Source organism: Osmerus eperlanus, chromosome 17 (assembly GCF_963692335.1).
Source record: "Osmerus eperlanus chromosome 17, fOsmEpe2.1, whole genome shotgun sequence".
NCBI lineage: Eukaryota > Metazoa > Chordata > Actinopteri > Osmeriformes > Osmeridae > Osmerus > Osmerus eperlanus.
In genome coordinates this window covers 5,524,897-5,549,402 of record NC_085034.1, presented here as the reverse complement: position 1 = coordinate 5,549,402, position 24,506 = coordinate 5,524,897, and the positions used below count along the sequence as shown (strand labels likewise).

Here is a 24,506-nt window from a genome sequence, read left to right as displayed (position 1 = left end):
GTTTTTCATGAACTATCTGGATAGCAGCTGTAATTAAAAACACATTTTGTGCTTCTGGGCGTTATGGAGATAATTGGCTCAGAAGAGCTTTGTGAGCTCAAGTGTGTTATTGCTGAAAATATGTACTTGTCAACACTACGTTATTTTGCTGCAAAACTGAAATGGTGTCAATTACATATTTGTTGTAGAACTTCAAACTGTGAACTTCAAACGGAAAGTTTGTTCTTTTCCTTGTCACCTAAAATTAATCAACCCAAAGTAATTTACCCGCTTCATCAACTCCTCTTTCATCTCATGTTGTGAAGAACACAGGGAAAGAACATAGAGAGTGAGTAGGTTAGATATTACATTTACATTTAGTCATTTAGCAGATGCTCTTATCCAGAGCGACTTACAGTAAGTACAGGGACATTCTCCCCAAGGCAAGTAGGGTGAAGTGCCTTTCCCAAGGACACAACGTCATTTTGCACGGCCAGAAATCGAAACCGGCAACCTTCTGATTAATAGCCCGTTTCCTTAACCGCTCAGCCATCTGACCCCACTTTAATATTAAGATGTTTTCCATCCAAGTGTCTACAAAGTTGAACAGCATGCTAACAGTGTAAGCCGCTGTGGTTCTGACTCTACAGCATGAGTTGACTTCCTCCTTATTTGTAGGGACCACTGTGTCTCTTCATTAGTTTCACTGTCTGCTTCCTGTATTGGTCTGACATAGGCAATTGTTTTTTTAGTCGCCTTTAAAATCCCATACAAGCGCTAGTGGGGGAATTTCAATGTAAAAGCCTTTTACTATCACTGCTTCATCTGACTGCCTCAGACTCCCCTCTGTCTGAAAAGTGCTGTGTGTCGAAACAAACCTTCTTACTGACAGGCCTTCACAGAACTGACCCACCCTGATTCCCAATACTGGGACAATCAAGAGTACAAAGTCAGCTGTTACATCTTGAAGATATTATTTTCGTATAAAGTTTCACATAGAAAATGCTCTTTAGTGAAGGCTTTTAGACAGTTATTGACAGGAGACAATTTACTGTCTTAAGGGTAAATTGTGCCCAGCACATAGTTGTTGTTTTAGATACTCTTCAAGTCACACAGAATGAGGAAGAGTCACAAGGGAAAAGAAGGGTCACCGCACACACACACATATATTTATTTATACAAATATAGTATGTATAACAATTGCATATCACCGGGTGTTGTGGTCTCTTATCCTGCACAGAAAGTACAGATTTGTGTCCAGCCATTGCAAGTCATCAATAATAAAGATAAAACCATTCAGTTAAGATACAAAAGGGATCTGTTGAACTTCTCCAAGATGAAGGGAAAAAAACACTTTCACGGTCTGACCTGGTTTATACCAGCATGACATGTTGCACACAGTATATTATTGGTGTCAATGATCTTGCACTATTTCATTACCCAAAAACGTAGTAACAAATAAAAAATACAAGGGTGTTCTTGCTGAGAAAACCATCTAATGTAAAACCAGTGTAATTTTACAGTACTACCGATACACGACTACTATTGATGAATGAGGATGCATCTTTAACAATGTTTGTAGTTTTTAATCAATCCAAATTGCAACTTATCGTTCTGACAAATGTCAAGTAAATCTACTAACATTACAAAGGTTGAGAGAAATGGTTTGAAACAGAGGTCCCTTATAAACAGTTAAACATTCCACACAGTCTTGTTACTCACAATGATTGTCAACGTGTTCAGATGGAGAGCAAATGCAGGAGAATGATTCCACTATAACCATGCTATCAAGTTATTGTATAATGTACATTAAGAGATTCAGTTCTACCATTAATCTTTTCAAATAACCATCTGTATGTTAAACAAAGTACACATATTTCAATGAAACGTTAAACTTTATGTAAAACTCTGACATCATTAGACTATAAAATAGAATGATCTATAAATAAAGTGTTAAGATCCACTCTCTGGTTAAATATATATGTTCTTGACATTCTCTTTGCCCTCATATAAATAACATTTAAAATGCTATGCAAGTTTTTGATATAATATCTATTAAACATAAATTATATTTGGATAACATATATATTCTCTTTTTCGATGACTTTGGGATGAGGTGACTGTATTGTTGAGAATTTTAGAGTCCTGATTCTGCGTATTGCACAGTAATTATAATAGACGGGTTCAATTGAAATAATCTCTTAGAATGTCAAACCAGTTTCAGTGGCAGAAGCTGCCTTATGACACACAGTGCATAAGATCCAGTTTACTTTAGCTTTACAACTGATAGCTTTTGCATCTACCTCATTCTATATGCACCTAAATACTTTGATGTAATATGTAAAACCCAAAAAAGTGTGTTATTGCTAAATCTACAAGTTGTTGATACAAAATATTTTCTTGCTACATTATATAAGGTAAAAAAGAGTTCACGGTTATCTAAACAGGTTCAGTTTGACACAAAAAAGCAATGGTCATTCACACACAGACACAAGCACCAATTAAGAATCAATATAAATAGCGCTGTACAAAGCCATGGCAAACCAACATCAGTAAATAGATTAAATCAATCAGGAACCGATGACAACAAACAAACAAAACAAACATCACAAAGGACATGAAGGAACTTTAAAATGGATCACGTCTTTAACTGATGGACAACTTGAAACTAACACAAAAAAACAAATGATTTTCAGTGCTAGCTAGCGTCCCTCCAGTCATCAGGTCGTCGTGCATGTCTCAAAAGCACCAATGTTGACATTTCAGGACACAAACATCTCTCCATTTTTGCTTGGTTACTGTTGGTAATACACTGAAAGGGAGAACAAAAGAGCGCTGGAGAGGGAAATAGATAGAGAGAAATAGAAAGATAGAGTAGAATAGATAAAGAGAGAGATAGATGGATGATATTAGATATATAGAGACAATAGATAGGGAGGGAGAGAGAGTCTTCACTTGTTTCCAGTTTGTTCTGTTACTTGGGAGTTCCTTTGGGACCCTCCTCTCTGATAGACGGTCTCTGAGATCATTTCTTCTTCTGGAACAACCTGCAGAAGAACAGTGGAAGGAAAGCTGAGAGCAAACGGTTGGACACACATATACCATAACATTCCATGGTGCATGTTGCTATGCAGCCCCCTGCATGTGTGACCATCACTGTACATGTCACTTGGCCGGAGGCCTCTTGGCCATTATGACAAACCTACGGTCAGCATACCGGCAATGATACAAGAGGATCCTTGCTCAGTCCCTTCTCCGGAGCCCTCTCATGCACACAGCTGAAAGCTCCCAAATACCTCCACATGCTGCCCCATGCCACATGCAGAAGCACAGCTCTGTGAGGGGATTTTGGTATCAGCTGCGTATTAGCACCGGGGGAAGCCATTGCCTCTGGGTGGGAGTGTGTGTGTGTGTGTGTGGGGGGGGGGTTAAGTCCTTTAAGAGGTGCCGCCCTCTGATGTGCCCAGGGTACGTTCAGAAGAATGAACCTCGGTATGGTGTGACGGCTTAATTTGAAGTGTTTCTGTGTCTAAATGTTAAATTATACTTTAGTCACAATTATTATTGATCTCAATCCGTGTTTAATTTGGTTTGAATATCACTGATTTGCAAGCTCTGAATGCTTTGTTCAATATAAACAAAGCCATAAAGAATTCAATGGCATTTTTATGAATGTAGTTTGGACCAGAAATCTATTGAGTAAGATATTGAAGACTATACTGAAGTACTGAATGATTGAAGATCTGCTAAACAATACATCTCAAGAACAATGTTCGGCTGATGAAAATTTGTTTAGAAACATCTGCCAGGCACAAACACTGACTATTCCCTTCAGGTTCCAAGCCTCATTCCAGGAGCAGCATGAACCTTACTGAAAAACGGAAGCACTTGGTCTAATGCATGGTAACTTCACATGAAAAAGACAAAACGTCTTCTACTGTTTTAGGCCTCCCCATCACGTCTGACTTTGTCCTGTTTGCCAAGCTGATTCATTTCTCCCTGGCATCTGTTCAGTTCTGGATGCCGCATAAAACCAGAGGATAACTGACAAGGATTCCAAAGCAATCAAACCCACATTCATATCACTGAGGCTTACAGGTTCCAACAGCCCTTCCCTCTATTACTCCCAGCCCTAACCTTACCCATCACCACTGCCCCCCCCTCACCACTCCTGCCCCCTCCCCCGCCCCTGGCCTCCCCCCCCACCACCCCTGCCCTAACGCCGACTAGTCCTGGCCTCCCCCACCCTAAGAGCAATGAAAAGCCTCACCTACGACGTGTGGTTCTGCTGGGCGGCGGGGTTGTGCTGCTGCTGTTGCTGCTGGATGAGCAGCTGCTGTTGCTGCCTGCGGCGGGCGGTACGCAGCTTCTCGAAGCGCGCCTCCATCTCCTCCAGCACCTTGGGCGTGTAGCGCACCACCAGCTTCACGCTGTCTTTAGCGGCTTTCAGCAGCTCCACCGCCTTCTCGTGGTGCTCCCCCTCCACACTCTGGGAAGAAGAAGGGAGGGAGACAGAGAAGGATGGAAGGACAGAGGGACAGAAGGCCAGGGACCGAGGGAGAGAGGGTCAGAGAGAAGGTGAGGGACATAAAGAGGGAGTAGAAGGGGGACAGAGAGAGAGAAGGTGAGGGACAGAGAGCGGAGGGGGGTCGAGAGAAGGCACCCAAAGTGACAAAGACATAAGTGACATAATCTACTACTAATCTTTCATAATTTTAATGGAAAAGATCAAACTTCTCCAACATTTATTGATACCCAAACTTAGCTCGTTTAAGAGCTACAACTTAGGGTAAAACCTTTTCTCTTGCTTCAATTTTTCTAAAGGTTACAAGCTAGCCCATTTTCTTTGACCTGGTGTTTCAATTTATTTCGTCTTAGCTGAACAAGCATGACATATTTGGCATAATTAGATCTTCCTCTTCAAATCCAAAGTAATAAATATGTCCCAATTACAAGTCTGGATATCACTGAGATCAAATTAGACCTCTGCCATTTCTGTATGAGGATTATGATTCTTGTGTCAGAGAACATTTTCCCATTACGGTAGTCTTTATTTGATGCTGTTGATTTGGGAGTGTTGTGTCATTGGTCTATACAAAGACTGGTTTTATACAAAACCATACCTACATTGAAGGTCATTATAAGAATGAATAATTGCTAAAAGTAAACATGATCATATTCCTAATCATGTCTGGTCATGTCTGTCTTATCTCCTCCGTAAGTCATTTCTTGATGGTTGATTTTGAGAAATCTAATTTTTCAGGTGTTTTTAAATTCAATCAACCTCTGATAAATAGCAAAACATTTTTACATGTCATGATAGCTGAAATACTGTAAATACAGTAAGTGAGTTTGATGATTCATCTCTGTGGACCTACCACGCCGTTGACAGACAGCAGCTGGTCTCCTCTCTTCAGACCGCCTTGCCTCTCGGCCACGCCCCCTGGGATGATGCGAGAGATGTAGATAGGGGAGTTCTGCTCCTTTCCACCCATCACGTTGAAGCCCAACCCCTCCTCCGTCTTGGGCAGCTCCACCACCCTGGGGTGGGAGTGGCCTTCGCTGGCGGCAAATGCAGCCACTGTGGCCTGTGGGCAGAACCATGCGAGGGGGTTAAGGGATGGAGGTGTGGAGGGGCAGGTTAGTGTTTTGTTAGTTTGCCGGTCTTTCTCCATGCTCCAGCACTGTCCTGTCATCTGGGCTGCAAAAATCAATCTGTGACAACACGTTAGCATAACAACTGAATCCACCTGTGACAGGAAAGAGCTACTGTTTCAACTGGGAAACACATTTTCACATACCCCCTGAGCCACAACTTGAGATATCGCTGCTCTTTCAACATCAGTCTCTATAAAACAGGTTTTGAGATTCAGAAAAGCTTACAATAATAACACAGTGAGAGAGCCAAGTATGGCGATTTATACTCCTGTGAGAGGCTTTCTGCTTCTCTAAGCACATGGATTAGCACATCTCAGCTGAAGCTGGAGACAAAGTGAGATAACTTTCGCCCAGTGACTATCTCTCTCTCTATTTTTCTCCCTCTCTCGAAACCTTCCTGACTAAAGATTCCACAAGCTACGGATCGCTTCTAACGTGGAAAGGAGTCCTCTCCTTGAAACAAAGCACTCAGGAGCTTGTTAGTCGAGCCTGGAAGCCTGTCTGCAAGATGAACAAAGCGAGGTGGAGACAGGGAGAGACAGGTGGAGACACGGCCTTGTTGCCTTCTGATCCCCTCATGCACTGCCGCAGGTCCACCTCGTTATAAAGTGCCGGTGCTGTATGAGGATATGGTGACGAAAAGAGAGTTGATCTTAACTTGCCCCATGAGCAGGAGAAACTCTCAACGTGTTATGGTTTTGTGCTCTCCTCCACTCCTCTATGCCTCTATTTCCCTCTCTCTTTTATTCTCCTCTCTCTCTCTCTCTCTCTCTCTCTCTCTCTCTCTCTCTTATTTTTATCTTGGTTACTGTGAGCAATAATCTAGGTGCCATATGGCTGGCTTCTTCAAACACAACAGACGCCCAGTCCAAACCTCAGGCACAGGAACGCAAAATGGAAACTGGCCAAGTAAAGTCACACAAGCGTATGCAGAGTGACATCTGCAATGATTTGATCACTGCCTAGGACTCATCTCTTGCAGTGGAGCGTTACAGCAGAGATAGACTCACTTCTCTATCGAGATGCTCCTCATATAAAAGGCTCAGGACAGAAAGCAGTGGCTGAAATTATTTGATTAAATGAGTAATTCAAAGTAAATCAAGTGTTCCAGTGCTCAGGTGAAACACTGAAATGCAAGAAAAAAAGAAAAGAGCGGTATCTATAGATACAGTTAATGAATTAACTACTACTAAAGCTTTACAATGATTCCGATCTCCACAGCTAAACAGTGTTTTACATCAAGTCCAGAAACGTATAAAAGTTACTGGCAATAGATGGATTTCAGCAGTGCCAGTAGCTGGTGACTTGTGTTAGTAGTCACATGGAGTAGTGTCTTAAAATAATGCCCTCAAATAGTTTTTACATAAAAATTCATTTCACATAGAAATTCAGACCTCACAGCCAGCTTTCTCTCTCTGTCGGACACACACATAAACATACACACACACACACACACAAACACACTCTCTCCCTGTGCTCCACTATCAGGGATTTTCTCTATGCTTTCCTTTCAATCAGCTGGTCTAAGGTGGAATATGAATCAGAAGCCCCAGAGACCGTCTCACAAAGAAGCTTGGCTAATGGCTCATTTGTAAACTGCACCTGCTTTGATCCTGAGCTACACTAATATGCATAGTCTTTCTGTCCTGTATCTAATTCAGTCAATCTGATCTACATAGGAGTGATTCAGATAGGAAATTCTATACTGAAGATTTTCATAATAGGTAGACTAACTGAAGTATTGAATGCTTCCTGATTAGTCCAGCAAATCTCTTACCTTAGCTGTGGCCCTGGCCTGGTACTCTGGACAGCCGTTGACTGTGATGGTTTCATGCATGTACTGGTACACCTGAAACACACAAAGAATCAACGGAACAGTGTGAGTTTGTGTTGAACTTCTACTCCAGACCTGTACTCCATGAAGACACATCCGGCAGCCTCCATATGCAAAACCATCCTCAGATACTGGGACTAGCTGTCCGGAGACACATTCCAGACTTCCCTACCAGAGATGAGTGCAACTCTGTCTTGTCCTTGAGAGTGGCACCCATGTCGGCCACACGTGCTACTAAGTAAACGAATGAGACAGTGTGTGAAACAAAATGGTATCGCCACCAGCACATTATTTTTCAGAGATGCCGCATCCATCCATCACTCTCTGAGAGTAATTAATATGGCTACAGTTGGGGTGTTTATTCTGAAACGTTTAAGATGTATGAATTATATTCAAGGTCCCCAAGGAGGCCTTGCATTGGGGCCTGGGTGAGGAAAAACAAGGAGAACAATAAAGGTCATAACAATTTTCAAAATACCACTCGCAAACATTTCCAAATGCTAATTAGATCTATGACAAGCTACTGATGAATTGTTCTGTGAGCAATCAACATTTAATCATAACGACTGCAAACCTTTCGCAGGGAACCTTTATAATGTTATTTTTTTTCTATGTGCTTCTAGAAAAAAAAGGTACATAAACGTTGCATTGTTTGCTTTGCTTTCTCTAGCGTCGTATTATTGTCACCCTCCAGCTCGCTCCTCCTAGTTAGTTTCTTCAAGGCAAAGCCAGACAGCAGGGCATCAGTGATCTTGCATGGCTTCACCATTCTGCATAATGCACGGAGCCCCCACAGAGGCATCTCAGGGACTCTGTTCTATCTGATGTGCTGAAGAAATGAACAACATGGTTTATATTTGGATATAATGTGTAGAAATAACAATAGATACAACCAGTCAGTTTGCTGATGTACTCTACTAAACAACAACCCCTAGCTCCATATCACTTTTTATTTTGGGCTTAACAAAATGAGTTCTGCACGAGGAACACACCAGACAAGAGAAAATAAATAAATAATTGAATTCCAGCTTTTTACAGTGTCCATATATCAATATATATATATGACCAACTGGATGAAGAACACAGGGCTGTGGGACCTCATGTCAATAATACACCCTTGAACCAAAACCAACCCAGTGGGGCTGAGAGAACGCTCTTTGCTCAAAGAGAGAGAATAGGAGAAAGAGATGGGAGACAATACAGACCGATAAAAAGAGAGAGTGAAAGAGAGAGAGAATGGAGAGAGAATGAAAAGAGAGAGAGAGAAGGGGAAAGAATAGGGAGATATACAAAGAGAGAGTAAGAGAGAGAGGGAGAATAGAGACAGAGAGAGAGAGAGAGAGAGAAGAGCGAGAGAGAAAGAAGAGCTAGGAGGGAAGGAGAGAGCTCTAGAAGACTTGATCCTAAGGGCATCTTTTCTACTCTGTCCATGGATGCCTCTCCTCTTATTATTATTTTGTCTAATGTCACCACTCTCCTCAGTCCCCTCTGTAGATACACTCTCTCTCCCTCTCTCCCCCTCTGTCTCTCTCTACATCGCCAGCAGTTGACCAGTCGCTGGCTATGAAAGAGGGCTTACATTAACCCAGATCCCCTTCCTGTCTGTGGAGCAGTGTGCAGTGAAGACTGGGGGAGATGCTACAATGGTTGATGGTGGAGAAAGCAGGCCAGGGGGCTCTAACGTGACAACGCAGCATGGCCTCCTGTTTCTGCTCTCTCTACTGAGTCACCAGGAACAGACAGGAACTGAGGGAGAACCACGGAGGAGGGAGAGATCGCTGCATTTGTAAACCAGGAATAAATAGAGGGAGGTCGGGAATATATACTGCATATACAGAGCCAAGACACAAAGAGGTAGAGAAAGGAAGAGTTAGAGAGCGAGACGGTAAGAGAATCAAAGAGAGAGAGAGCGTTTCGAGAGACAGGGGGAGACATATAGAGACAGAGACAGCAAGAGTCAGAGAGAAAGAAATAGAGAGAGAGAGAGAGAAACTGTAAGGGAGAGAGAGAGAGGAGGAAGGAAGGTTGGACTGACAGTATTTCACGGGGTCACTCGGCTGAGGCGGCCCAGCGCTTAATAATGCACCTTCACAAACCTCCCTCTCTCTCTTCATTGTGACTTTAAAAGAGAATATTCAACTCAGCCTAGATTATTACATGAAGTGCTCAGATTCCAGGCTCACAGGAAATGCCAAAAGAGACTAGGCTGAATGGCACCCACATAAAATGTGTTCTTTATACTGTACAGCACACATTCAGAGCCATTCAGAAAATGTTTGTACCAGTAATAGTAACCTTACCCTTTTTCTTGCCATATTTGCTATTTTTGCTGCGTTTTGAATATTTATTTTTGTATGCCACTATGTAGTTGTAGCTTGCCATGTCACAATACTTTCCCTATTCAGAATGACCTTGTGTTATATTGTGCACATGATGAGAAATCTCAAACTCCTTTTTGACATTATTTTTCATTCATTCAAAGAACATTTTGGTATAACAAAAGCGTCAAACCTCTTTTATTCTAAGTACATTGATTACCTTTTGGCAAGCCCAATGCTATCAGCAGGATAACCGTCCATATCCGGTGAAATCCACCCCCTCTATCATTTGGAGCTGGATAACTCTTTTCTCATCTGTCCTTCTCTTTCAGTTTGCAAGGCTGATTGAATCTGACGACTCACTCAGGTTCATAGAGAAGGACTTTTCCCTCAGCACCAATCCACTCCTCCATACAGTAGACGAGGTTCAGGAGCGTAGGACTCAACCAACTCTGTCTCTCTCTCTGTTGTTTTTGTTTCCAAGCTAAGCCAACAGTTTATCACCAGTGGGGTTTTCATGTTGACAGTTGGGCCCTCATCCAAAGCTGGTTCTGTTTTCATGTTTGCCACTAATTCTGTTGACACTGTGAAGATAGTGTTCAGCTTGGTAAACACCCCAGCCACAGTGGTGACGAAGGAAGCCATGTTGGATCATGTGTCTGAGCACCATACCGTGAAATAAGCTCTCTCAGCACTTTAGAGGAGAGAGGAGGGGGGGATGAACTGAATAGCTGGATAATATCTACAGCCAGCTACAGTTCAGTGCAGGTCATCTGCATTTAATGAAATGACACGCAGGTGAATTCAATGCTGTGCAACAAAGATATCTTTAACAGGAAGTCAACCTTTGTCTAATACCTCTTTTAACTTCACAGAATGTGTGACACTGCCGGATGGATTTATGTGTAAGCAGGTCAGACAGGTTTGTGGCTGATTTAAATATGATTTATTTTCAAAGACAAATGAAAGAGGTTCAGGGACATGCAATAGAAGTCTGTCAGCCATGTCTTAGTGTTGTTGCAAGGGCTGCTGGGAAGGCATTACAGTGATGGCTGTCACAAACCGTTGGCTGGAGGAAGAGATAGCAGCGTGAAGCAAAATGACCATGAACTCACAAAGTGACCTGCACCAGCACATGCCCAAACACACACACACACGCCCGCACAAATGTACACACACGCATGCTCGCACACAAAGGCACACACACACCCTTATCGACACACACACACACCCACAAGCACATGCAGGTAACCTCGCCCACATACCTACACATGCGCACACAAAAAAAAGAGGATGCTGGGGCATGCAGCTGGTCATGCTGCAGCCCGCTGCACATCAACATCCGGTCGTGCTAATGATCAAAGCAACAACAGTGACAATCAGGACCATAACCACTAGGCTTGAGATCTGCCCTTCAGCAGGCACAACACCGGGAGCAAGAGCCATTTCCACCACGGCTATACTATATGTCAGCCGACACAAGCCTGTAATTGACTGCAAAGCACAAGCCGCTCCAAGCAAGCAACCAATCCTGACTCCCGACCCCTGTTTCCCTGGATACCATGTCGGGGGCTAATGGCAGTCGAAGTTCTCTCTCTCTCTCTCTCTCTCTCTCTCTCCTCTCTCTCTCTCTCTCTCTCTCTCTCTCTCTCTCTCTCTCTCTCTCTCTCTCTCTCTCTCTCTCTCTCTCTCTCTCTCTCTCTCTCTCTCTCTCTCTCTCTCTCTCTCTCTCTCTCTCTCTCTCTCCTCTCTCTCTCTCTCTCTCTCCTCTCTCTCTCTCTCTCTCTCTCTCTCTCTCTCTCTCTCTCTCTCTCTCTCCTCTCTCTCTCTCTCTCTCTCTCTCTCTCTCTCTCTCTCTCTCTCTCTCTCTCTCTCTCTCTCTGCTCTCAATGGCCAGCTGTTGGTGAAGCCCTGCTCAGAGAGGGTCAGTGTGCCAACCACTCGACACAGCCATGGCTGGCAGTGAGATGAAGTGCTCACCGCCTGGCTGTGCCAGCCTCGACCGTCCCCGCCTGATACATGCAGGGCAAGCCGCTGGCCTCTCGCACCCGTCTCACGTCTCTTCTCCTGCACTAGCCGAGCCTCAACGGTACCTCCGACTGTACTGCTGTTCTCTCTCTCCACCGCCCAGTTTCATTCCTCACCCCTGCTGTCCTGTGCAGAGTATGACATCAGTATAATCCTCACGTAGCTGCGAATAGTGCCCTGTCTAATACCAACTTCTGTCCTTTCAGCCCGCAGGACAGATTTAAAATGACCTCTCTATTTATGTCCCCAATTAAGCATTAGGAGAAGCATGAGTCTTAAGTGAAAAGTTTCCAGTCCGCCTCTGAGATCATGAATTTATTAGCTTAAAGATAGTTTGCTCCCCTTTTAATGGTAAAAAATGCAGTTTTCTTTCTAAATGTTTCTGTGAGTGCTCTACTGCTCCATCTCCCATCTTCCTTAGGGTTGTCACATGTCCTGGGAGGACAAGGGGCATGATGGGAACTGCTGTTTTTCAGGTGACTCACCTCTCTAATGGCTGTGCAGAACTCACTCTGCAGCACCTTCTTCAGGGACTGGAGCTTGTGGCCCGGGACGTCCCCAGACTCCTGCAGCTTCTCCAGCAGCTCGATCGCCCTGGCCACATCTGAGGAAGAGAGAGAGTGTGTGTGTGAGAGAGAGAGAGAGAGTCCAAAGGAAGAGAGAGAGGGGGGGGGTGGATAATAAAAAAATAATGCCCCTATTGAATTACATTAACTTAAAGTCTTGAGAAAAATAATGGAAATATATGTCCAGGGGAGAGAGAGAAACAGAAAGAGGTAAACAGAGAGCGGGAGAAGGACAGACAGAAATACCAAGAGACCGAGAGAGAGGAGAAGAGCGCCTCACGACACAATCCCACCAATATCCATGCATGAAAACTGGGGGCGGAACTCAAAGAGGGAATCATTTCGTTCAAGGGTGGTGATTCACACCACTAGGAGGAAACCTTTGGGAATAGGTGCCTTTTAAACAAACTCATTACGCCCTAAGTTAAAGGCTACGACTCTGGTGTCAGGATAGCTCTCCGCCCCTAATTACCTTCTCTGAATAAGGACAGGGAGTGTGGCTGATTAATTTCTTACCCTTAGAGACAGGCTGTGAAAAATGAAACACTGTGAAAAAGGGAGAGATGAGGGAGCATAGCGCTCAGTCATCAGGCCACTTGCTTCGCATGAACAAATGAAAGCAATTTCTCAATAATGTCCGTTTGTCTTTTATTCAATCACTAAAAGAGAGAGGAAAAGGCTTAATCTCACAGTTTGCCTTTCTGTACTGCCTGAATTATTCAAAGAACATAAAGCATTACATGTTTCAGCCAACAGTTCTATTTTATGAAGATATAACATCTGGTTGGGAACTCACTGATGTATGATACAGTAAATATGGTGTACAGTATGATAAGGACAGTTTATGATAAGTATATTTCATGATAAATCTAGTTTAAGCTGAGGACAGTGCATGATAAGAAGCCTAACCTCTCAATGTCCTCTGCCCTGCGATAGTAGTTCATATCCAAGTTATGAGTGGAATATATTTCACAATCAATGCATTAATGCATACACATTAATGTCGCTCTGTCAGACAATAATCTGGGTTATATCTACCTTCAGTTCAAAATGTTGGTAACCTTCCAAGAATATTTAGGTGTCGGTTGCCATGGAGTTTGGAAATGGGAGAGATAGGTGGTTTCCTGCAGTGTGTAACATTGTACTTCCATCACAGCAGTATCGCTTTGTAAACAACAGTGCTAAAACCAGGTGAACATCCATTGCTGTTGACAAACATTACAGCCTGTGGGCTGGGGTGAGGCGACAACACTGAGCCAGCCAGTCAGACAGCCAACAGTGAAACTGTTAGTGTTCATGTACCTAAGGGACAACAACAACAACAGGTTGTTGTTGTTATTTAGTTTTTAACTGGGTTTTTAGGTTGAATCAAAAAAGAGACCACAAAACAACACAAGTCATACAACCATTCCTGATATTCTAGACACACACACACCTACACACACTCACACATACTCACACAAGGTGGTCTTTTCTTACTCGAGCAAAATGAGAAAGCTCTGTGCATAACATTGATCCAGATATTTTACAGGTCAAATTTCTATTGGGATTAATAAGAGAGGCTGGGAGAAGTGTGGGATGAGAATTCTATTGGCACATCACGCTTGGCAGGGAGCGTGTGTTGTCAGGGAGATGGTTTTAGGGCATTCATCACCCCAGCTCAACTCAGCGGGCCCTCCAATAACAAAATTGTGTACCACAGATAAGATCAGACATGCTGTTGTATACACATACCCCTGAGTATGTGGGGAAAACCAAAGGCCAGAGATTTCTGTTCTCTGGTTTGCCTCTAAAACCAAACATTGGAGGGAGGGTGGAGGGCAGGTGTACGGAGCTGGGGGTGGAAAAGGTACATCCCCCCCTCCCCCCATTGAAAGATTTCACAATGTCCAGTAAATCCTATAGACAGGAAATGTTCTAAACTAAGTGCATTATTCTGGAATATATAAATTGATTCCTCTCTTCATCCCATTTCCTACGGTAGCCCTGTAAATATAATTGAATACATCTCTATCAATCTTTTGAACGCTTTTATGGCTCATAAGTCTGGAGGCAAGGTGAACGCAGGCTTTTCCTCTTTTCCATAACTACAAAAAGCAAAGTTAGCTAAGCGCCAATGAGTAACCAGGGATATTCTCTACGTGTCTTTGTGCATGGCGTGCCTGCAGCTAGCCTACCTACCTGCCAAAATGTTTCCTGAGAGTTTATTCCTCATTAGAGAAAGGTCAGGGGCCATCCAGGACAGATTTCCTCTGATTTACTTTTTTCTTGCTCATTAGTGCCAATTTCTTCCATTTACATGAAGCAGTGCCAAGACTGGGTACACACATTCACATTCACTGAGAATCAGATATGTTTTGGTGTGTTAAATTTGTGTTTTAGTGTTTGTTCTTTCAAATTAGGTTGATGTTCAAATTGTTTAGAATTGTATATGTTTAGCATTTTGTCCATTGTATTGTTGTTTTTTATCATAACTTTCATTCGTTACTTTATCATAGTTTGTACCACTGAAAGAACCATATTTCCCCAACCAGGGTCATTATAAAGTGTTTTCTAATATTATTTTATTTTAATCTGGCTAATTAAAGCAATACGTAGTTTGTATCACATTTGAGCATTTCCTCTACTCTTATAACATGTTGGCCAAATAAAACCATCTTTCCTTTTGAAGACAGTGAGGTTATTTTGCAAAACCTGAGATGACTAAGCATGTGGTCAGCATATTAAGTTTTTTGTTGTAAAGAAACCAATTTTTTCTAATTGCTCACAAGCTTTTTAGCTACACCATTACGTCTCAAATACGCCAATCAAAGCAAAACTGTTTCAAGCAAAGGTTTAAACATGTTACTTGGGAATGAGGAGGAAGATACCATGCTGTAATCATGGCCTTGGAAGTCATCCCCACTACCATCTCATCTCTATGATCCTGTTTGTGAGAGCAGAGTTAACACAAACATGGTCTTTGGTTGGAATCTAAACATAGCTTCCCAGATGCTTTTACATCCCTCCCAGTGGAAGTATCCCTCCCAGTGGAAGTATGGTATGGTGGTCTACTGCTAGGTCTCTCACAGCTGCTCAGGCAGTGAAGTACAGTAACACGCCACCTTATCTAATCATTGTATTTTTGTAACTGCATCGTGACATCCCTCTTTTCTTTGATCCTCTCTGCTTCTTATGATTCCATATCTCATTTCATGGAGGTTGGCGTCTGACTCAGGTTGCATGGTGGTTTAGTGTTGAAACTGTGGACAGAATGCTATAGTTTCAGCTGCAGTGTATAATAATACTCTGTTCATTGAACAGATGCTTTTATCCAAAGCATGTGAACCTGCAGCCTCTTGATCTGCAGTCAGATCAAGAGGTTGATATACCATTGAGCTGTAACCGTATCATTTACCCAAATGTTCCCATTCTGTTCGGAACATGCAGGTAAGTTCACCTATCCAGGACTTGATTGATGATTTATTCTATATTCTACAACACACACTTTTCTTTTCATAGGTAAATACCTAGCATTTTCCCTTAGCAATTCTGTGTTTTCATGTGAAGTGGATGATAGCATGGTTGCATCAGTTTAGAATCAGATGTGTAAAACACTGGGATTAGAGTTTCCCTGGCAGAGGAGGGTGAGCCAGGGATCATAACAAGGGCTGCTCTGATGACTGCTAAGTCAGGCACATTGAGATGTAATCTCCTCTATACTGGCTCCCACATAAATGAGACCAATTCCAGAGCCTCTTGTAAACTTTCTTTAGCAACATTTAGCTGTCGTTTGGTCACATCCCATGTCCCCTGGGAGGCACAACATTCCTTCTTACACTTATGTATAGTAAATATTTCATGGCAGTCATGTGGCTACAAAGATGTTAACATAGTGTAGGAATTGGATTACGGTAACGTTAATTCATGTACACATATCAAATCATGCATATACACATATCATGCATGTAGGCATATCAAATCATGCAAAAACTGATATATTTGACCTTAAAAAGATATAAATAAACATGAAATGCAACCGTATAAAGTATTTGATACACTACGCTGTGCAGTTAGACGAAAACACCAAGAGCACCAGCTTAGACTGCCTGCCAACAACTGATCATGACACAAAGGAAGACATCAGTCTATTATTATGACATCATCAATAATAGCTGTAATTGGACTATCTGAGTTTGTAGGAAGTCCAGTTCTAAACAGAGGGTATACTCCCATAAAATCTGCCTATTACTAGGAGGAACTTCAGGAACTTCTAGAATGACGTGCAGGGAGTTGCCTCCACCACCTAGCAGTAGAATATTTACAGTTGGTGACTTCAACTTTAACGGAATTCAAAGGGTCCAGTTGCTGAAAATATGTCAATATTTCTTGTTTATTGTGTCTGGCAGTGAGATCAAAATGGGACATAATCAGATGTCAGTCCTAGCCCACAAATTACCATGATGAAAAAGCTGCTTGGTTTCACATCCTATGATCTTCAAATTGTAAATTTCACAGCGTCCCAAACAGTCACAAGTGCAAGCATGTGATTATGCATTTCAATCGTGTGTCAGTCTTCCCAATCAAAAGCTCTGGCTTTTGCAGTTGCCCGCCTTTGACGGCATGCAGGCTTTAATAACACCGCCGTCACTCTGACTGCATGTGTTACAAACATAATAACTCTTGCTGTTCTGGAGCAGCCTAGCTCTACTCCGCCCCGCTTCGGGACGTGATTATTCCAGCCCTTAACAAGTACTTGTGACTAACAAAGGTCATCCCCATCATTCACTGATTGGAGAGCGAGCACAGAGCAGTACAAAACAACAGTGATAGCTTCAGTGCTTTGTTAAAGGTCTCTCACATTATGTCTGGGCACTGGGATGTAGTCCAAACCCCCTGCTTAATTACCTCATTGATAACAGTAGACATAGTCGGATGTAGTGCATTTCCAATATCTAACCACATGTCATCTTTACTAAATGCAGAAGCCAGTGTGTAAATATATCTAATTAACTATCTCGGCTCACTGAGTCATATAAATAGATTTAAATTGAAAAAGGGAGGAAGTTCTTTCTAAGGCCCTAGACACACTCTGTAGGAGAGAGTACTCGGACTCCACTTTTGTCCTGTCCTGAAGACTGGAGCACTGCCCAGAGAGATACTATGAGGATGTCTTCCAAGTCAGACAAAACTGCCACAGGGGGCCATCTGCCCCTGCCCAGGTTGACCTGGGTCTCCGTTGTGCCCTTGGCCAATTAACCCAGCTGCACGTCCGACCTCAAATAGACATCAGCCATGCTTGGGATCATGAGCGGAAGAGAACTGTGGGAGCTGGCCAGGCAGGTGGAGTCCACAATGGGAGTGTTTTAAGTGGAAGCGCCACAATTTATCACCGCCCCCCACCCCTTCCCACCACACGACCCACCATGAAGTCCAAGAGAATTAGCACTAGTTGGCCCTACCATGACATTACTGATGACGGAGGGAAAATAAATCATTCCTATTGGCTAATGACTCCTGAAGGGTGCTTGTGGGTAGACAGATGCCAATGACATTGCACTTTTCTCCCCTTTACTGGATGATTACTGATTACTACAATAATGACAGAGCTTACTCTACCTCATAACAGTAACAGTCCTGTAATTTTCTGTTATTACACCAAACATAGGATGAGAGTTACATATAGCTTCTAAACAATGACCTGGTCACAAACCTGATGGGCAAGTTACAGACTATCATTTCACCTTTCATTGGTCTTGGACTTCCTGTAAAGGAGTAGCTCTCATCACATAAAACCCCATAAATACTTCACCAAGGCCAGACTCTTCTACAACTTGGACTTGATGTTATTACCTTGGGCATTTCCTACTCGGGTACAATGAATAACAGCCTATTTCTTTTGTAATGGCTAAAGATGTATTACATGCTGTTACATAATACTGTTCACAAGCAAAACTTAGAAAAGGCTCATGTTTGTAACTGGTATGTCATCTGCTTCCTTCCATGTATTTATGGAACTCTATGGGAAAAAATACATGCCTTGTTAACCAAAACATTCTGTTCATATTTTATACTACACACCACATCAAGACATTGATTTTTAGATGAATCCTCTTCATTGCTGCACAGTCTGAATCAGTCTGTATAGTGACTTGTGGCTAATCTGTCAGTTTCTTCTACACAGCTCAAATCAGAACATTGATAAGTATTCAGCTCACAAAGGCCTTTCTCCTCTACCAGGGAATACCTGTCCGACAAAGGCTTTTCCATTTCACATCAGACATGCTGTCAGTGGTATTTTGAAATCCTTTTCAGTTTAATTTGTGCATGGATGTTGTCTATAGGAAGTTGACTCAAGACCTGCATAGGCTGGAAAACGGATATGATTAAAACTCTGCAATCTGCAATCTTCCCTATAATGAAGAAGAATTTGTATTCACTCTTTGAACATAACCTTCTGAGATGGTTCAGACACAGGCATTTGTTTAATGTCCCGAGAGCAATAACTCAAGACAATGTCAGGAAGTAGAGTCATGCAAGAACTCCGCTGACCCCAGGGTGACCCGCTAACACAAGTGTGAGACTCTCACGTCTCTGGAAATGCACTTCAAGGCTCACTGATGGTGTGTGTGTGGTTGGCAAACTGTCCTCACTAAGTCTCCTAACACTTCCTCCCTGCACGCTACCAAGGACAAGGCTGATTTTCATTAGCAACGATAGGGCTTTCTCCCTCATGGCAGGAGTCTACCGAACTGGTTGAGAGCCTGTTGTTGCCTCTATATACAACTGGGACAACTCATGAGACTGTCATTATTGCTGCTTACATGATTACAGCTGAGCGCAAGCCACTAACCGCTAACCGAGTCTGTGGAAAGCATGAATATGCAACAGCAGTCACCTGAATATAGTGCGGCTATTGTGACATTCATCCACCGTACAGTACTCGAGTACGAGATTCCAATGTGTCGCACCATGCTTGAATGAATGCATGAAGGCACTGGACTGGAACAATTAAGTCATATCTGCACGTGTATGTGTAGCATGTAAACCGCCCTCCCTATAAATGTAAAATTCCTTGAAAGATAAGTAGTGGAGGGTAGCACACTGTGTTATTGTGCGCTTAGCATCTCTTCACATTTGTGTTTGAATTAGTGGAAAGTATTGACTGCTTCAGAGCACATATTACTGAGATCATGTACGAATACATTCCATTGCCCCTGGGCATTGGATTAACTGTAATGAATTCCAATGATGACGATATTATTGAGCAACACAAAGTTAAGGGAACCCAATGTTGGCTGGATGGAAACCAGTCAGATCATGTTGGGTAGGCCGATATGGGTGACTTATGATTAGTCAGTGTTGATCAGTAGTGTGCAGTATTTTAGTGGGCCATTCAAAATGATGGCAATTTAACCTAACTGTTGACATCCTCTGCGTATTCTTGCGTATCTAAATGGAACTTCTTCAAGAGTTACTTTGTGGTTTCACCATCATTCAGATATACTGTATGTTGCGTTACTTGGCAGATGCCATAGGTATCGCCTTACGTTATTTTTAACACCAACCTACTCGTATGCGTGACGATTTCTCACCAGCACATGCGTATTTTCCCTTGCTATTTGGCATAAAGTAAGACACCTCTGATCTATCGTATTTTATTTTTTTATTGTATTCGAATGTTTTAAAGATAGACGACCAATTGGGTGAGAAATAAATTTAAATTATTTGTGAGGGAATATGTTGATGATTGGAATGCAGTGACAACATGCTTTTGCATCACCTTAGATATGTTACAATGTTAACAAACACCTGGAGTGAGGTGTAAATATACTCACACAATGATGTCATGGTAGTGGCTATTTAAATGTTCGAATTCGGTTTTCCGTCTAACAGCCAACAGGTATGTGGTACGTGGGTAAAAGAAAGAGGGCTGTAGTTCACTGCACATAGCCTATCGTCCAAGAGCATGGCACCACCAGCTTCTCTACTGCGTTATACTGAGAAAAAGTTGTCTGGTTTCCAGCAGACTAGATTTTGTACCATAATTCCATCCAGATACCAGACGCGTTTTATTTTAAATCCCACCTCATAAAAGATTACAGTAGGATGATATTGTTCAATATGTTACATAAAACAATTTGTAACACGCTATTCATTACCGATATAGCTGGATATAGACAATTGAGAGACTATTGAGTTAGGCTAATGCGTGGTTCCAATGAATATTGGAGAGTTAAACATGTTTAATAGACGCACGCATCAGAGATGCGTAGGACAGATTTTATTTCTTTACAGCGAATAAACACTTAGGTACTGCAGCGATGCGCGGACGAATCGAGAATACATTTCGCTCAAGCCCACAAAAACCTAGGCTACTTTGTTGAGTAATATCAAAGCATTCGTCGCTTGAATTCTTCAAATCATAAATAATCCAACATAGAGGCAATGCAAAGGTCGTGTGCCTTACCTCGATCCAGAGTGAGCGGTTGAACCACTGTCGCCATGACTGCTGTTGTTGGAGATGGAGCGACTAGTGTAGCTGCAGCATGAGAGGCAACTCAAGCTGAGCGGGCGAGTAGAGCCGTCTGTGGGAGTGGCTGTCAGGGTAGGGATTACCTCCCACCGTTCGTCTCCGGCTCCAGCTCCTTTCCCATCCTACATCCTACTGACCTAATATCGAACTGAGAAACTGGGAGTTGATCTTGATGCAAATATACTTTGTGTGTGTATGTGTCTACAGAAGGACATTAGAGTGATGGTGACCTATGGTTCCACGAAGCCCAAACAATCTCTTGATATCGGGATAGTGTCTACTTCATCAGTTGTTGTTCTGCTTACATTGTCATGCAATATAACGTACTTGCAGGCAGCACAGCATGACATGGTTAAACGATGTCACTGGTGATATATTTAGAGATTAATTCACATTAGTTCATACATACATACATACATACATTAGTAAACGAGAGCTTAATGAGCCTAAAACGGCATGGCTCTGTATTCAGATTGTATATATTTTGCTTCTAGTCTTCTTATTAAATATAATGCATGGCAGTTTTGATCCTGTCAGCAGGGGGAACGAAAAAGGAAGTTCATTCAGTAAAAGTATGGTGGCCAAATGGTCGTGTCCAGTATGAGGAACACGTCATGTGACTCTAAGCTGTCACAGAGTTGTTAGATCACCTCTAGCATGAAATCCATCGAGATCACAATATTCGTTGAAGTTCCACATAGGTGGCCTTGATAAACAAAAAATAGCTATGAAATAGGTTAGTAACCATTCATTAAAGCAGAATTACTCCAAGCAAATATTTTGCTATTATTTATTTTGTGTACTTTTGTGTGTTCAATTGTTTTAAATCTTTCCGTAAGATAAATCCCCTGATTTTGCAATGCTTTTTGAAACCAATCACCTGCATCTAATGTCCATTTGAATGTTAGACAAGGGATAATAACACACTGTACATAGTATGATCTTGTAAAAATGATCATGTAAGTGCAAGTGCATGTAAGTTATTTGTGTAAACAGCTAACATACCTTATCTAAAACTAAACTTATTTTAGACTTCTTATGAACTATATTCAGACCATATGTGTAGTTGAATTCAAACCTCATGCCAGTTCCACCCAGCAGCTGCAGCGTGCTGTGCAGATGTAGATTGGTGGTAAATGGTGGGATGGAGAGATGAAGGGATGGAGGGAGGGCTTAGGGGCTGGCAATCGAGAAAGAGGACAGGAGGAGATTATGGGCTGGCTTCCATATGGGATGGAGCAATAGTCTTTGGTAAACATTTCTGCTTTTAAAAGGGGAGAAGCTTAGAATGCAGTGCTGTTAAGGCCTTTCAAAGAGGGAGACACATTGAAAGAGAGAGAACGTGAGAGAGATAGAGAAGGTAAAAGATAGGGAAGTAGACTGAAAAATGGGGAACTAGGGAGAGGGAAAGAAGTAGAGTGGGAAATAATGAGAGAAAGCATGAGGGAGCAAGAGTATCATGCACTACTGTATATGAATATGGCTAGCATACACATCAACATTATTTAAGAGGTTATGTCTAATTCATAAGACAAGAGTTTAATCTCTCATGCTTTATCGAATAGAGCTGCATGGGATAAATTCAACTGGTAAAGTAATTATCAACTCTTACAGCATCAAAGGCTGGTTGCCAGGTTGGTTACATCTACTCTTATTACATGCAAGAGATAGGATTCAATCACCAGTATACAATCCAGTATTGTAGCTATTTGCTTGGCTTCCTGTGCGACAAGCTGCTTTGCCTCTGCAGTGTTCTGGACAGTTAATATTTAAAAGGCAGCTGTTGACTGTTCCATGGACGGGTAACTGACTAAATCTGTGTAAACGTGGGTGTGAGCTTGGCACTTCTTCAGGGATAAATATCATCTTCCCTACAGACCAGGACTGGAATCAAATATTTGTGATACAACATATTATAGATAATACATTAGAAAAGTAATTACATATGGAAGTAATAACTTGTAGCAATACTGTAAGACCAGCTATGTAAAGATATGGTATTACAGCTCTGTGCCAAACATAAGGTTGTTTTGGACTAAGTTAACTTGATTTCAGCCGAAAAGATATATGTGTCACCTATAGTACACCTACAGTATCTCATATGAATGCTTTAGATATTGAAGAGTTAACTGGCAAACGGGTGTGTTGTCTGGTGATATTTGGTATATTATAGATTGATTTAATTGGTCTAAACACATAATCAATCACATTTCTCACTCCTCCTGGTGTTAAGCTTGAGGAGAAAAAATCCTAAATAGGTGCTTAAAATGCAAAGGATGCAGTCTAATGACTTGGCTACACTAATGAAACTAAATGACCACAGCCCTGCTGCAGTAAACCAATTCTCCCAGCAAGGAAGGATATTCAAATTAATATAATTACCAAAATATTGGGACATGAATCTGTATTTATGGTGAGGGGATGCAAAACTAGCTTGGAGATGCTCGGTTCAAAGATTAATTGTGCTATCAGCTTTAAAGAGCATTTAATGAGTGGTCAGGGGGTTTCTGCATTAACACACTTATCATATCATGTGAAGGAAAGAGGGATGAATAGGATAACCCTCAGAGCTCAACCCTCCCAGCAGTTCTGATTACCCTCCGTTAACAGCACCATCATTTAGGGTCCACAGCACGTCCCTGCCCAGTGCCGGGCCGAATCAAAATAAAACATACACTCCCACTAGCATGTGTGCTATTATGGGACGAATAACTGCTCTATTGCTTGGCCTTGTGATTTACTGCAGACATTCATGTCAGGCAAATTAGAGCACAGGAAGAAGTGAAATCCCTTAAGAATTAAAGTTGTGATTCAAGCCAGACACTCGTGCAATGGGCAAAGGTTATGCTCTACAAGAAACAGTATTACAGTACTGCAATAATATCGATAAGGATGTGTATTTTATCAATGGACCTATAATACCTTATACAGTCAAATCAAACTGACTGTCCACTCATGTGAGTCGACTTGTATGGTGTACAATCCAGTATGGTGGAGCAAAAAAAAAACACTTGAAAGGTTCTTAGTTCTACATTTTACACTTAGTTAATTTAGCGGATGCCAAAGTGACTTACACATTGTGCTTTTAAAATGTGCAGCAGAAGATCAAGAATCAGATGCATCGTTTTGAAATGAGTTCTCATTCTCAGTTCTCAGTCTTTCTTGAAGGTGTACCACATTTTAATCTTCAATCTCAGAAAATCTTGTACAATCGTGCCCGTAAACTGAAGTGAAATAATTTAAATTACACTTCATTCATTTTAGATTATTTACTTCGCAAGGTGGCACACGGACAGTATTACATACTGACACATTTAGCACTTATCTCTGCTGAAAGCTTAATGGAAAACATTACTCAGAGAATGTGTAAATCTGAGCCGACTAAAATGTCAGAAAGACTTATGAGTAACTCAATTTGTGTTTCCAGGTTCCAATGCTCCTGTACATTTTCCTGGGAGTCATCGGGATTCTGGGTGAACTCCAGTGATTAGCTGATGACGGTGATGAAGTGAGGTGGGTGTGGCAACAGCAGTCAGCAAAAAAGTGTGATGAGCTTTGGCCACCCCACCCTCTGTGTAACCACCTCAGTTAGCGTGGACACACTGCTC

The 24,506-nt window shown here is 42.1% G+C and overlaps 1 protein-coding gene across 1 annotated transcript; it reads right to left on the bottom strand.

Annotated features, from left to right (window-relative positions):
- Positions 1-1,115: 1,115 nt before the first annotated feature.
- On the bottom strand, positions 1,116-21,023 carry lin7a (lin-7 homolog A (C. elegans)). Its single transcript, XM_062483262.1, has 6 exons — positions 20,833-21,023; positions 12,303-12,421; positions 7,415-7,486; positions 5,358-5,567; positions 4,250-4,468; positions 1,116-3,026 (listed from the first exon to the last, which is right to left on the bottom strand). Exons 1-5 carry the CDS (start codon positions 20,867-20,869, stop codon positions 4,250-4,252), a joined length of 657 nt encoding a protein of 218 aa, XP_062339246.1. The 5' UTR covers positions 20,870-21,023; the 3' UTR covers positions 1,116-3,026.
- Between the last annotated feature and the right edge of the window lie 3,483 nt (positions 21,024-24,506).

Excerpts from the sequence above, each read along its gene's own strand:
- lin7a (XM_062483262.1), bottom strand. The coding sequence starts at position 20,869 with ATGGCGACAGTGGTTCAACCGCTCACTCTGGATCGAG. Across the intron at positions 12,422-20,832 it reads ACCGCTCACTCTGGATCGAG|ATGTGGCCAGGGCGATCGAG; the intron begins GTAAGGCACACG and ends TCTCTTCCTCAG. Across the intron at positions 4,469-5,357 it reads TGCTGTCTGTCAACGGCGTG|AGTGTGGAGGGGGAGCACCA; the intron begins GTAGGTCCACAG and ends TCTTCTTCCCAG.